Consider the following 13,098-nt stretch of genomic DNA (forward strand, 5'->3'; position numbering starts at 1 on the left):
GAAATATGTTGTATCATAAAAATTTTAAGTCACCAAATTTTGAAGATGCGTGGTTTTCTTTGGACAGCAACAAAATAGAGAATATAAAGTATGTTTTATAGAATTGTATATAAAATCCCTAGAATATAAAGTATGTTTTATAGAATTGTATATAAAATCCCTATAACTGTAGAGAAGTATACAGCATGTAATGATTACTACACAGACGAAAGCTTTTTTTTTTAATTCAAATTTATAGAATTTATAATTGAGTTATAAATTCCACACAATGTAAAATATTTATAAAAATCAATTAAGATGAAAGCGGCACTTGGTGATGTGAACGAGTTATGAATGAGGAGGATGAATTTCTGCTGATATATTGGTTGGTATTGATTGTGGTGAGGTTGCTATTAAAAGGTGCTGTGATACTGACATATAGGCCTAGTGATTATAACGATGAAGCAACAGACACAATGACTCAAAACTACTGCAAAATGGTTGCAAAGACGCACAAAATGGCTACAAACAAACCCAGTGACCACAAAGAAATGCATAACAACCACACAGTCCCACAAAATGACCACAAAAGGGGCAAAATGACCAAACAAAGATGCGCAAAGACTCAAATCATCTGCAAATGGATGCAAAACATCCACCCAGAAAAACAATGGCAAGGAGACAAAATGACTGCTGATGGAGAAAACATGGCTGCCACTCTGTTGTTTCTAGTCATTTTGGGCCTCTTTCAGGCTTTTGGTGCATTGTAGGAGGGGCAGGGGCCTTTACATGTCTGTGCCCAGGGGCCATTGTCTCGTAATCCATCCAGGCGTATCTGAGCTAATTAACAAGTGCACTGATTGTTTTAGAGCTTAGTAAAATCAAAAGCCTTTATTCAGGTGCAGATTTAAAAAGTGATCACGCACAGCTTAGACCTTACCGGTTCCCACACGCGCTCCAAACAGATTTATTTGAACACAAATATTTTAGTGAGTGAGCCGAGAATTCTGCTAAAGACTTGTTGACCAAAATAAACTGAATGTGTGCTTTTGAATATTTGGTTGAATGTGCAAGAGTGATTCTGACTTCTAAATAAGACTTTAGTCAAAGGAGGCCAGTCCCTCAGGCCACTGATGTTACTAATAAGCTACCTCAGGAATCCAAATACAACTAATGGCAGGGTGAATTAAATACCAACGGATCTTTGGCCGTGTTACTGCTGTATGTTACTACTGAAATATCTCAATTTACTGATGATGCCATTCAGCTCGTACCAGTAGGGTATTTGCATGTTCTTTTGACCCAGCAGACGGATACATTTGTCATTTCTGGGGCTCCATATCTTAAGGCTGTAAACGAGCTGAGCCTGTCGAGGATCCATCAGCAGGCAGCACCTTTTCTGAAGGTTCATCTCTAGCCGAACTAGACTTAACCAAACAATTAAAAGACATTTCTGAGTCGCATTCATTCACAAGAAATATCCTTTAATTGTAAGGTCAAGCGTAGTAATCTTCAGTTTCCATCTTCCTCCCGCTGAGTGAAAACAATCGTCTGGTTCCCGCAGTCCGTCGGAACGTCACCTGGAATGGCATCACGGGAAAGGTCAATGACATCACATACGCACACTCCCAGGAGCTGTGTAACCTCATCAGCCACAGGCTACAGAAGACAAACACATCCCAAGACTCCATTAAATCTCACCACAGCGTGAGACCTGCAGCAGAGGCAGCTTACCACAGCGCAAGAAAACCCCGGAGGCAGCAGCGTCAGTGTGTGGGAATCGCTGCTGCTGACTTGATGACCCCGCCCCCACGGGGCTGCACGCTGCCGCGAAGTCATCTCCGTCCTCTCCTCTAGTCCCGTATCCTTTCCCGCGGAGCAGAGGAGTCCACCTCCCCTCTGTTCCTTCACGTAACTGCCCCTGTCCCCTCAATCAATCGCCGAGTTTGATTTAGATTCATTCATTCTCCTTTACCGTTTCTGAAAGTCCTCCATGCAACACCGGGAAGATTTTACGCACGCAGCGCCTCCAAAAGCGCTACTCGCCTTAAACCCGGACGTTTGAGTGCATCATTAGAACTGAACTTGTTACATACGTCAGAGGTTTATTCACTCGGGCCTGAGAGAGATCGCCGTTAAAGTGGGAACTGCTCGGACACTAGGTTCCTCCTGTCGGTGCGCCGCGCGCTATCCACAACCTCTCCGAGCTACCGGGGTAATACCGCTTCATGCCCATGTCACAATGCATCCGAACTTTGTTCAGACTTCTGTGATTCTACACATCTATACAAGAATCGACACTTGTTGAAGTTAAGATGGGCAATGCCGTGTATCCGCAACACACCAAGTAAATTCAGCGCATGCAAAACCTTCATTGCAACGCGGAGATGCAGCGGTGACTGATCCTCTTATCGGCGCTGAATAAACCAACTTCAGTCGGTGGGGAGTGTGCGTTCAACGTGTGAAACGTGAAGTGGGGCTCCACTCTCCGAGTCATCTTGTAAAACCTACCGATCAAGCGAGTGCCAGTCCGAGGCGCCACAATATCTGCGTCTCATTCCCCCGTCTCTTCCTCGGTGCGCGCCGGCTCCCATTCATTCTTCCATCATTCCATCTTCCTCTCAATCTCTCGCTTCTCTTTTCTCCAGTCGGTCTACCAGCGCTGTAGATAGAGGCTCTGCAGTCACGTGGCTCGGGGGAATAGAGAGAAAGAGAGAGAGAGCGCGCGTCCCTCCTCCTCCTCCTCCTTCGCAGTTTGCAGTGTTATGTCTCAGACTCGGCGGTAGAGACTCAGAGCTGCTCGTCCGGCGGATTTCAACCTCTGAACAAACCCCCGGTGTCCTCTCATCCTTCCCCGCTCCCCCTTCACCGAACCTGGTTTGTGTCTCCCTGGAGCGCTGGGAGCTTCTCTTTCTTTCCTTTTCCACCCTTCTTCTTCATCTCGACGCCGGCCAACAGTTTGGTCTTTGGAATTTGGGTTTATATCACTGTTCCCCGCTGCTGCTGCTGTTGCCGCCGCCGCTTTTACCGAACGACTCTTATTTTGGATTTGCTCATCACTGGAGAAAAGCACAAAAATCAGCGAGGTGGATCCGTGGATGCGCCTTTTTGGCTCAAAGTGGAGATGGAGATGCTTATATTGTTATTTCATTCCCTATGGATATTGCAGTGCTACACAGTGAGCGCCGACTCCATCATTCACATTGGTAAGACACCAACCGGGGCTTCTTTTCTGGTTTTGTTGTGCAGGGCTTTGGCTGCAGGGAGACAGGCTGCGTGCAGGGGCAGTTTTCAACACAAATGTGAGCAGAAAAACAGATTACCGATGGGGTTGTGACATTGAGGTGTTCAAGTGAAGTTATCTGAATATTAGAGTTTCCGTGCGTGCACTGATTTTCAACCTTCCTCTCCTCTATGACCTCACACCTGGTTATCATTTGCATCCGTGCCAGGATAATGTGTAGGAAGGAAGGAGGCTGTTGCGTCCAGGTTCAGACGCACGCAACACAACCCGCTAGAAGTGCCTGCAAAGTGTTGCGCCACGCCACCCATCCATCCCCTCATCCATCAATCCCTGCTTCTCAGACAGGGAGAGCTCGTTAATGCATATTCACAAGCACAAAACCCGAGGCTGGCAGGAGACCCGGTAAGATGTGGGTGTTTGGAGGGTTTTGCTTTATTCATCCATCCTCCTTCCTCCCTCCTCCTCCTCCTCTTCTTCCCCCTCCTCCTCCATCCCTCTCTCCTTCGCCTCCTCTATGAGCCTGAACTTTGAATTGGACGTGAGTGAAATGTTAATCAACTCTGCCAAGGGAAGAGATGACAAAGGGGACAAACGCCGACTGTTTGCGCTCTGAAACAACACCGCAACCAAAAGCCTGGCGAGCCGAGGAGGCGAGCACCACTTTCTGCTCGTGTCTTCTTTTTATCATTTGATTTAATGTGATTTTAGTCGAGTCACTTTTTACTAAAAGCAGAAACCCGGGGAGGGAACACCGGAGTCCAGAAGAATCGAAGGGCATATTGAGAGTAGAGCAGACCCAGTGAGACACCGCTGACTGATCGCACTTTTCATATAAAACTCCAATTTGCGCGAATTCCACTTGGAGTTTCCGCTTCGCCCGGAGATGATCAGATGCAGCAGGAGGCCGATTTCCGTTTGGAAACGAACCACCCGGTTTGGAAAAGGAGGAAGTGAAACTAATAAGGATCCAAGGGTTAGACATTTCGGATCGCTGCTGCTGCTCAGACCAGTAGTGGCAGCACTGCAGTAGCCTGTATGGTTTAGGTAGGAGAGGGGAAGCGGTCAGGGTGGGAGGGGCAGTGCGAGCCGTTCATCTAACAAGAACACACTTCCTACTTAAAACCATTTTTTATTTGCAAAAGGCAGTAACAGATTGCTTATTGGTTAGGTTGCCAGATGGATAGATGCCAGGCCATATTCGATCATGTACAGGCTACAACACTTGATGACGGGCTGTTGTAATACGAGATGGGCAGACACGGAATGTGCTGAATAGTCATACACGTTGTTGATCCGAGAGAGTGGGAGTCTGCCTAATTATAGAATTATCTTTATCTGTGTACATGATATTCACTGGAAATATCTAGAGTATAATAGAGTATATTCCCAGTGAATCTCGTGGACATGCCAGGGGGCTGGGTGGGTGAACTCCACTGTGCCTCAGGAGAAAATCTGCAGTCAGTCCACACATGGAAAGAACGGAGAACACTGATGCAGGATTACAGAACAGTAAATGCAACAAATAAGGGCAGTGATGCCAAGTGAGATGAGACGTGAACAATTTTGTACCTTTTGAGGAGAAATTTTATTGATTTCACAGACATGTAATCTGCTACATATCCTGTTGAAATAGCAGTTTCATGCCTGGGAAAACCCCATCAGCCAGACACAGCATGGTTCAGTCTTGACATAAATGTTCAGGATTTTTTGCTCATGCCCATCTTGGCATCTCTGAAACACATCCCATCACTGTTGACTGTATCTCTGTTGCATTTGTGGCTTCAGATCAAATCTTTCCTAAGATTTTGGAGGATTTCCTCCACTTGAGGAGGAGCGCGCAGCAGCAACAACATGAAAATAGGAGCTCTAACGGGGTGAATCTTGTTTGCAACATCTGGCTCTGGTTGCCTGTCCATATTGGTCAGGTGACGGATCCATGCAGGTTATCATACACATCACACTTGCAGCATGAAGGCATGCAAAGTCATTCCACAGGAAAACAACTCCAGCTGCACAATGCTGAAGTCTTTGCATATCCAACATGGATTCTCTGTTGGTTAAGATTTTTGACTTTCTTCAGGTTGGACCCCTGCCTGTCCATTAGAGCAGGTTAACTTGAATTTGTACTAAAGAATAATAGAAAATGCTCACTGGTTTCTGCACAGTCATTTGTACTGTGGCCCTGTGCTCTAATAATTTTGGGTAGAACTTTTTTGGTACAATTATCCACATTGTTACCAGGCTCCCCTGTGGCACAGTGTTCAAATCATTTTGTAAAAGAAGCATTATGGTTCTAATGAATAACTCTTTAGTCCACAAGATCTGCAGCCTTGTTGGGCTGTTTAAGAAGCGCAATGGATTAATTGCTCTGTTTAACTTGCATGCCATACTGTACCACAGGGCTTGACTGTCCTTGCAAAGAGTCAGAACCTTTTAGGAAAGAATCAGAATCAGAATCTACTTTATTGGCCAGGTGTCAGACGCACGTGGAATTTGACTCTGGTACATCGGCTCTCAATGTGTATGTACATATCCCCATGCAAGGGGCAAGTAAACAGTAAACCAACATAAGGCTGTGTAGTATAACAAAATCAGCAGTATTAACAAGCAACAAACAGTCCAAACAATGCAAAATAAGCAGTATAATCAGGCAGTAAATGATGCAGACAGACAGAGGAATGCTCATTGAAATGGGATAAGTAGGAATAAAAATAGAGTACTTAAAACTAGAGACCTGTACAGATCTGTATAATCTGTACAAGGTATATTTACAGGTATTGCACTGAGGGTTATTGTCCAGTCATACTGTCATGGTTAAGTGTTCATCAGTGTGACAGCCTGGGGGAAGAAACTGTCCCTGTGCCTGGTTGTCTTGGTGCACAGTGACCTGTAACACCGTCCAGAGGGGAGGAGTTCAAACAGATTGTATCTGGGATGTGAGGGGTCTGCAGTGATCCTCTCCGCCCTCCTTTTGACCCGTGCGGTGTACAGGTCCTCCATGGAGGGCAGGCTTACACCAATGACCTTTTCTGCAGTCCTGACTGTCCGCTGAAGTCTGTACTTGTCCTGTACAAGAAGTATTGCTTTATGTGTCAAAGAGATTCCACCAAGAATGTTTGTTTGCAAATGGGTCACAAACCTTTTTGGCTTGTGACTCAGTGTGGGCCCAAGATGACTGAACCATGGAATCATTGTTCCTTCTCGGATTGTTTCTGTGATTCTTAGAGGTCCAAACAAGTGAAAGTATTCTTTACACAGAAATGAGAAAAGATCAAGAAAGAAAAAAGTTTGTGTGAAACTTTTTCTTTTTTACTCTTTTAATAATCTTGTGACTCTAAAGGTTAAATTATTTATGAGCACCACATGTGCTTTTGATGCCACATTTACACATTTTCATAGTCTGTGTGGAAATTATTGTTGTATTTGTTCCTGTATGTTATATTTAGAGGTGTCTCAATATCTTTGTCCTCCCCAGCTACATAAATGAGAGGGTCAAAATATTAGGAACACCTCTGAATATAATGTAGTCCAGTACAACACCACCTTTAACTATGACCTCAATAATAAACATAAATGAATTGATATATTTAATACAATTTCACCAAAAACAAACGTTTTGAGCTTCATCCACACAGATGTTAAGGGGGAAGTCTTCTGACATAGTGTCGATAACTAGACCCAAACATTTCAGACTTCGACTGATTGTTCCATAATCTTTGTTTCCACTGATCTTCACTCCAGTTTCTAAGAGTGTTTGCATGTCTCAGCCTTTTCTCCCTGTCCCCTTCTGAAAAAGTGGTTTCTTGGCTGCCGTCCTCCCACAAAGGCCGTTCCTGATGAGGCCTCTTTGGGCTGTGGAAGGACCAGCTTGGCATCCAGATGAAGCTGCCAGATGCCGAGCCAGGTCCCTGCTGGATTTCCTCCGCTCTCTCAAAGAAGAAAGTCTGAGACACTTCTCATCGGAGTGGATTGTTCATGTTTCTTTAGAACAGCTTGAACACCACATCCCGAGTATCCAGTTTGTTTGCCGATATTTTGGACATTTTTGTGTTTTTTTAATGCTGCGGACATACATAGTATATTTTCTAGTTGTATGCTGATAAATAAATGTAGTTGGTAAAACAACAAATGTACAGCTGGCCTATGACTGTAAGGCATGGTACTGTGTGTAATATTAGAAAGTCATCTCTGTGCAACCAAAGTGTTGGCAGTGGAGTTGCATTGTGGGTAATGTAGGCATCAAGGAAGAAGCTTGTGTAGTATGAAAAGATATCTTTAGTTCTATTGTATCAACTTTGACTTTTTACCGCCCATCTTGAGTCCAGTAATGTTATATGAGAGCAGTGCTGAATCAGTTGTGTTTTTTAATGGCCTGGAGTCATGGAAGTATCCAGTATTTCACATAAACAGACAAAAGACTGCAACATTAAGCAGGTTTGTTACATTTTTTTTTCTTTCTTCTCCCTGAACAATCTCGTCACCCATCAGAATTATCTCCGGGTTGGTCTCAACCCCAGAAAGCATTGTAATCCAGACCTCTGTAAGAACAAAGGACATGTCTGTGATCAGCAGGACTCTTATGAGTGACACACATGAGCATTTTCACTTTTATAAAAGTTGGTACAAGGTCCTGCACTGTCTGCAGGGTTTCTTCCCATCTGATCCCAGCAACAGCTGGTTTCTTGAATTACCCATGCCTCCCCTGCTGTGGTGCTGGGTTGTGACTGGAAAAAAGGATTGTTGGTTTGTCTGACTGAAGGTGAGGGCCAGCTGCAATAAAGAGAACTCATCAGTTGTGGCCTTTAATTAAATATCAAATGTGAAGCTGTCAGTGAGGGCCACTCCTGATACGATGGATTCTCTCAGGGGGGCCTAAGTGAACATCTCTTTCCAAGAAAATCATTATGTAGAGCAGCCAAATACCAGGTTATCACACTGATGAATCTGTTTACAGATGTGGTGAGATGATATCAAACTGCTGTTTGTAGAAAACATGACAGAAACTTGTTTGGTTGAGGTATAGCTGACACATCTTAAACCAACAATGACAGACAGAAAACCAACAAGAGAAAATAGGTTGTGTTTTTATGAACAATGTCAGTGGAACACACCCTCCTGTATGGCTGGAGCACCTGTTATACAGTGATATTTCCAGGTTAGTGGGGATGAACAGGCCCGCACAGTGCCCTGACCCCACCCAGCACCTCCGGGATGAAAAGCTTTAGAGTATATGAATGAGAACTGAAATGAAGAGTATTTTTGAAGGTATTTGTCTTAGCTGGGGCTCTTATTGCTTTTTCCTCTGTCTGGTTTTATTTTTGACTGGTGGGACTCCATATGTTTTTCATTTTACCTGCATTGTACATGATCCATTTTGATTTGGTTTCAGATCTACCGAGACTGCAGCTGCAGAAAAGAGGAAAATCTGAGGTTTGTTTGACAATGTATTGATCAACATCACCTTGGAAAATGAGCGTGTCCCAGTATATCTCTGCTGAATTCTTAAGGAGGAGTGGGTCCCAACAGAAGGACTCAAAAACAAGCTAACACAGACACAAGGCTCAAAAGCTTTTACAACCTAAGACAAAAGAACCTGTGACTCTAAAAAACACCGGTATCATCCTCCAGAAGCTGATATTGGTCAGACTCAGCCTGTAGCTCTTCCTGTCCCCTGTGGGCAGTTTTTCAGGTCTAAAGGTCCTCTAAATCCCCCTCGGGCCAAGCGGATAACAAGTCACTTTTCATAAAGAGCAAGAAAAAGACAGATTACCTCGTCCCATGAGCCAGGCAACTGACTAGGGATGATTTACAGGGCCTGTGTAGCGGCTAGCAGAAGGGGAGCCCTGCTTAGCCGTCGCTGGGGTTTGGAGAGGCAACCTCGAACTGCAGCAATCCAATCTGTTGAGGCTGGCAAAGCAAATGAACAGCTGCGGCCTTTTCTTGCACCGCCTCTAAATAAGATAAAACTAACCCAGTTAGGGAACAACGCGCAAGGCTTCCCACACTGTCACAGTGAAGACTTAGCCAGGCCATTTACCTGCACCACCTGCACACAGACACACACTGTAGACAGGGAGTAGTGGGCCAAAGCCTTATTCTAAAATAATGCAGTGGCCTCATTTGTTGATTTGAATGAACATGGCATGTAGCAGTTTTTTTTTTATCCTGCAAGGACACTAAAATATGTGAAATATTCAGATTCACTGCAGGTGAATGAGACTGATCACAGGTTTCTGAAAGGTGCCATTTTAAATGCAATTTATTCACAGCAACAATGACAACTGTGATTGATGCTCCTTTCTGAGAGGAGCCTTTGAAAATTTGAAACCATCATGATTTCTCTGATCAGTCCACAATTTAAAACATTTCTCAGTAAATATGTCGACTTAAATTTGTCTTAGGTTTAATTTCATCAGCTCAAATGTTTATCCACAGTTTAAGGTATGAGGCTTGCTTGTGAACTAATTGGTGTGTCTCACTGTTAAAATAGCAGCAGTCCTGTTCCTTGTAACAAAAGTGGGCTGTTATGCTATCACACTCTTTGCAACATGTTCCCATCAGGTTGGGTTGAATTTTACTGTAGGTGATGTTATCATGACGCTCGGCATGCATCTTATTTATCGAGCCCTATTCTAGATACTCTGAGGCACTTTATATGACTAATTAGTTGAGTAGGAAAAGAATGAGCAAAATCACAATACAAGTGCAGAGTAGTACAGGAGAGCAGCACAAACAATGAATTATTAAAAGCTGTTTTTCAAAGATAAGTACCTAACCGAAAATGTCACGACTGTGGAAGTCACCGATGTGGGTGGTGTATGAGTTCCCGTGTTGAAGTCCACTGGTGGGGACGATAGGAGCAGTGGTGGAGGAGAGTGGTGAGGCAGGGAAGCTAGTCATGGACTGATGTGTGCGCCACAGCAGGAGTGAGTGAGTAGGTGTAGTTTATTAGGATTTTAATGGGTGTACTGTACTCTATAGAATACTCTTGCAGTAGTCAGCTGTGGATGTGATAACAGCATGGATCAGGATCAGAGGAATAAATGAAGAGCTGTTTTTTTAGTGAGAAAAAGCACTGAGGTAATGTGGTTGGTGTTTGATTAAGACGCGGGTGCTAAAAATGTTTGCACGTTTTGCCCTGTTATTTTTTTGTTTATGACACAGTCAGCTACACATCGGCCGCTGCCATTAACCCCCTGTGCATGTCAACTTGTTTTACATTGCCATGTTTTATATGTGTGCATAGTTTTCTTGCATGCAAACAAATAGTTTCTGTGTTTGCAAACCCACTTGGCTGAATTTATTTGAATAGATGTCAGTTTCCACCAGAAATCTCCCAGTTCACGGATTATTTACAGCTTAAAAGCACAATTTCTGCCCAAGGATTTTCAAAGACTAAAGACTAAAACTTATTCTAATGAAAGTGTTTTGCTCCATTTATTTACTTTGGAAAAGGGGAAAAAATGGCCTTATAGACAAAAATGAAATTTGAAATCAAACCTAGAGGCTGGTGTTGCTCACAGATCTTTTTCTTTACCTGTATTTCTTTTGTTTGTCCAGCTGCTTTTATTCTTTCTTCATCCAAATAAACTGCTGTCACATGTCCACGTGCACAGACTTTGACCGGGTAACTCTTGGCAGAAATACGTTAATGAATTGTACAGGTTTCAAGCTTATGCCAAGACTTGCCTGCATGTTTGCCAGCTAGAGTGTTTTAATTATGTGTGGTCTAATTACTGGTGTGTTACACTTGAGATACTGAAGTTATGCAGAAATTTTAGCACATAGCTACAGGACATTTGCGGTTTACAAAATGTGATTGTGTTTGTGTTGGCTGACACTTTGCTCCTGGCCTAATTAAAACTTTTCAATGTCTTTGAAGGTGGATTTCCTAAACCAGACACTGCTGGATGTTGATGTGTTATAGTCTGTCAGCTGCAGTGGTGTGATGGGTCTTAATATCCACAATGCTATCCTCAGTGTAGAATGAGCCTTGTATGTAATTGTTGCTTGTGTGTGACAGAGTGAAGATAATTTGATGCTTTATTTGCATTCGGCTAGTGTCTGGTGACGACTGGCTGTCTGACAGAAGGAAGAGAAGCTCAGGACCTGACATTGTGGGAAAGGTTGAGGGTCAGTGAAAATGCTGAGAGTGGGGTTCAGATTCAGGTGGGTTCCTGATGATGTCTGACAGTATGGAGATACATTTTGTCCTCATGTGCAAGGAATACAGAAACGGTGAATTAGGCCCCTGTGGTGTTCTGTGGTTTTCTCCCACATTCATCCTTGCAGCAGGCCACAGAACTGAAACTTAGTTGGATGTTTAATTATGATAATAGCTCTGCTGTACTTGCCGCTGGCCCATTGCTTTGTGTGGACTCGGGGGGAATGTCGTCCCAAATCCTCGATGTTTTAAATCTTGCTGTTGTTGTACTGTGTGTTTTCTAACATTTTAAAGCTCCACAATATCAAGTTCAATCTAATCTGGTGCTGGATCAGAATAATTCAGTCTGGTTAAAGAGAGGAAGTTAATTCCTCATAATACCTCACCCTGATTGGCCGACAGCAGCCGGTTCTCTATTTCACCATAACTGATGAAAATTGAGCTTTGCCTTGTCAGACGACAATGCCCTGATTTCAGATACTGATTCCTTCCCTATTCCAAAACTGTTGCATTATAACTATTCAGCTGCAAATAGTGTATGTAACAATTATGAAATGAGAACAGAGTTACTGTAGTATGAATGGGTTTTCTTTATGCCAGTGTTGCACAGAGCTAGACTGTTTCTATAAACCCAGGTCGTTTTAGAGTCCACTTTCAGAGTTTTCAGTCATTAATATTCTTGTCTGGTCAGTACATTTTCCAGGTCACCACCTCTCCCTGGGAGGGAGACCTTTTCAGTCTCTGTGTAAAGTAAAATGTAAAACACCAAGAATAATTTGTGTTCTAACATGAAGTATTACTCCACTGCTCTGCTATTGCTGCCTTTTTTATTCTGTTGTGGTTTAACCTCTCAGTGATTTGGACACAGGAAGCTTGAAAGATAAATGACACTTCTTGTATTCCCGCTGATTAAACCCTTAATAGGAATGGATTTCCCATGAGGGTGATGAAAGAAAGAAGGCTAGTAAGTATAAGTGCACTGACTGTGTGTGCCGAAATTGGCTGTTTCTGTCCTTTAAATGGTCCAGAGAGATCAGAGATGTGATAGAGCAACGTTTAAAATTTTTCACAAAAATAGCAAACGAGTCCCATAAGCCTCACAATATCAGTCTGTAGAATAAAAAGGGACTTATGAATGGCAGTCTTGATTTTTTTTTTCCCTCAACATTTTGTGTACTCATAGTAAAGATGACTGACAGCCTCTTTAGTTGGTTCCATTCCACATGGCTAAGCAAAGCTGAGTGACTTTCCAACAGCACAGCAATTTTTTTTTCTATTTGTAGTGTGTGAAAATGTAAATGATGTACAAGGATATTCACATTCTCTGTTAAATCCTGATTTTTGTGACAGTAAATCACACATGGAGTCTGACTGACTGCACAGCAGAAAAGTGTTGCCACTGTCCATGGTGCTGAAACCGAGGCAGCACCGAGTAGTTCACTGTAATGGAGGTTCCCTTCCCGTGGTGCTGAAACCGAGGCGGCACCGAGTAGTTCACTGTAATGGAGGTTCTCTGTCCGTGGTGCTGAAACCGACACCGAGTAGTTCACTGTAATGGAGGTTCCCTGCCCGTGGTGCTGAAACCGAGGCGGCACCGAGTAGTTCACTGTAATGAAGGTTCTCTGTCTGTGGTGCTGACACTGAGGCGGTACCGAGAAGTTCACTGTAATGAAGGTTCTCTGTCCGTGGTGCTGAAACGCAGGCTGCTTAA

The 13,098-nt window shown here is 43.5% G+C and overlaps 1 protein-coding gene across 1 annotated transcript in view; it reads left to right on the forward strand.

Moving 5' to 3' along the window:
* The first annotated feature begins 2,748 nt into the window (after window positions 1-2,748).
* grid1b (glutamate receptor, ionotropic, delta 1b) overlaps window positions 2,749-13,098 on the forward strand; it is a 437,638-nt gene continuing 427,288 nt past the window's right edge. The window contains 1 exon segment of the mRNA XM_020604601.1: window positions 2,749-3,185. Within this exon segment, the coding sequence (XP_020460257.1) occupies window positions 3,104-3,185 (82 nt within the window). The 5' untranslated portion in view covers window positions 2,749-3,103.

Source organism: Monopterus albus, unplaced genomic scaffold (assembly GCF_001952655.1).
Source record: "Monopterus albus unplaced genomic scaffold, M_albus_1.0 scaffold67.1, whole genome shotgun sequence".
NCBI classification, from domain to species: Eukaryota; Metazoa; Chordata; class Actinopteri; order Synbranchiformes; family Synbranchidae; genus Monopterus; species Monopterus albus.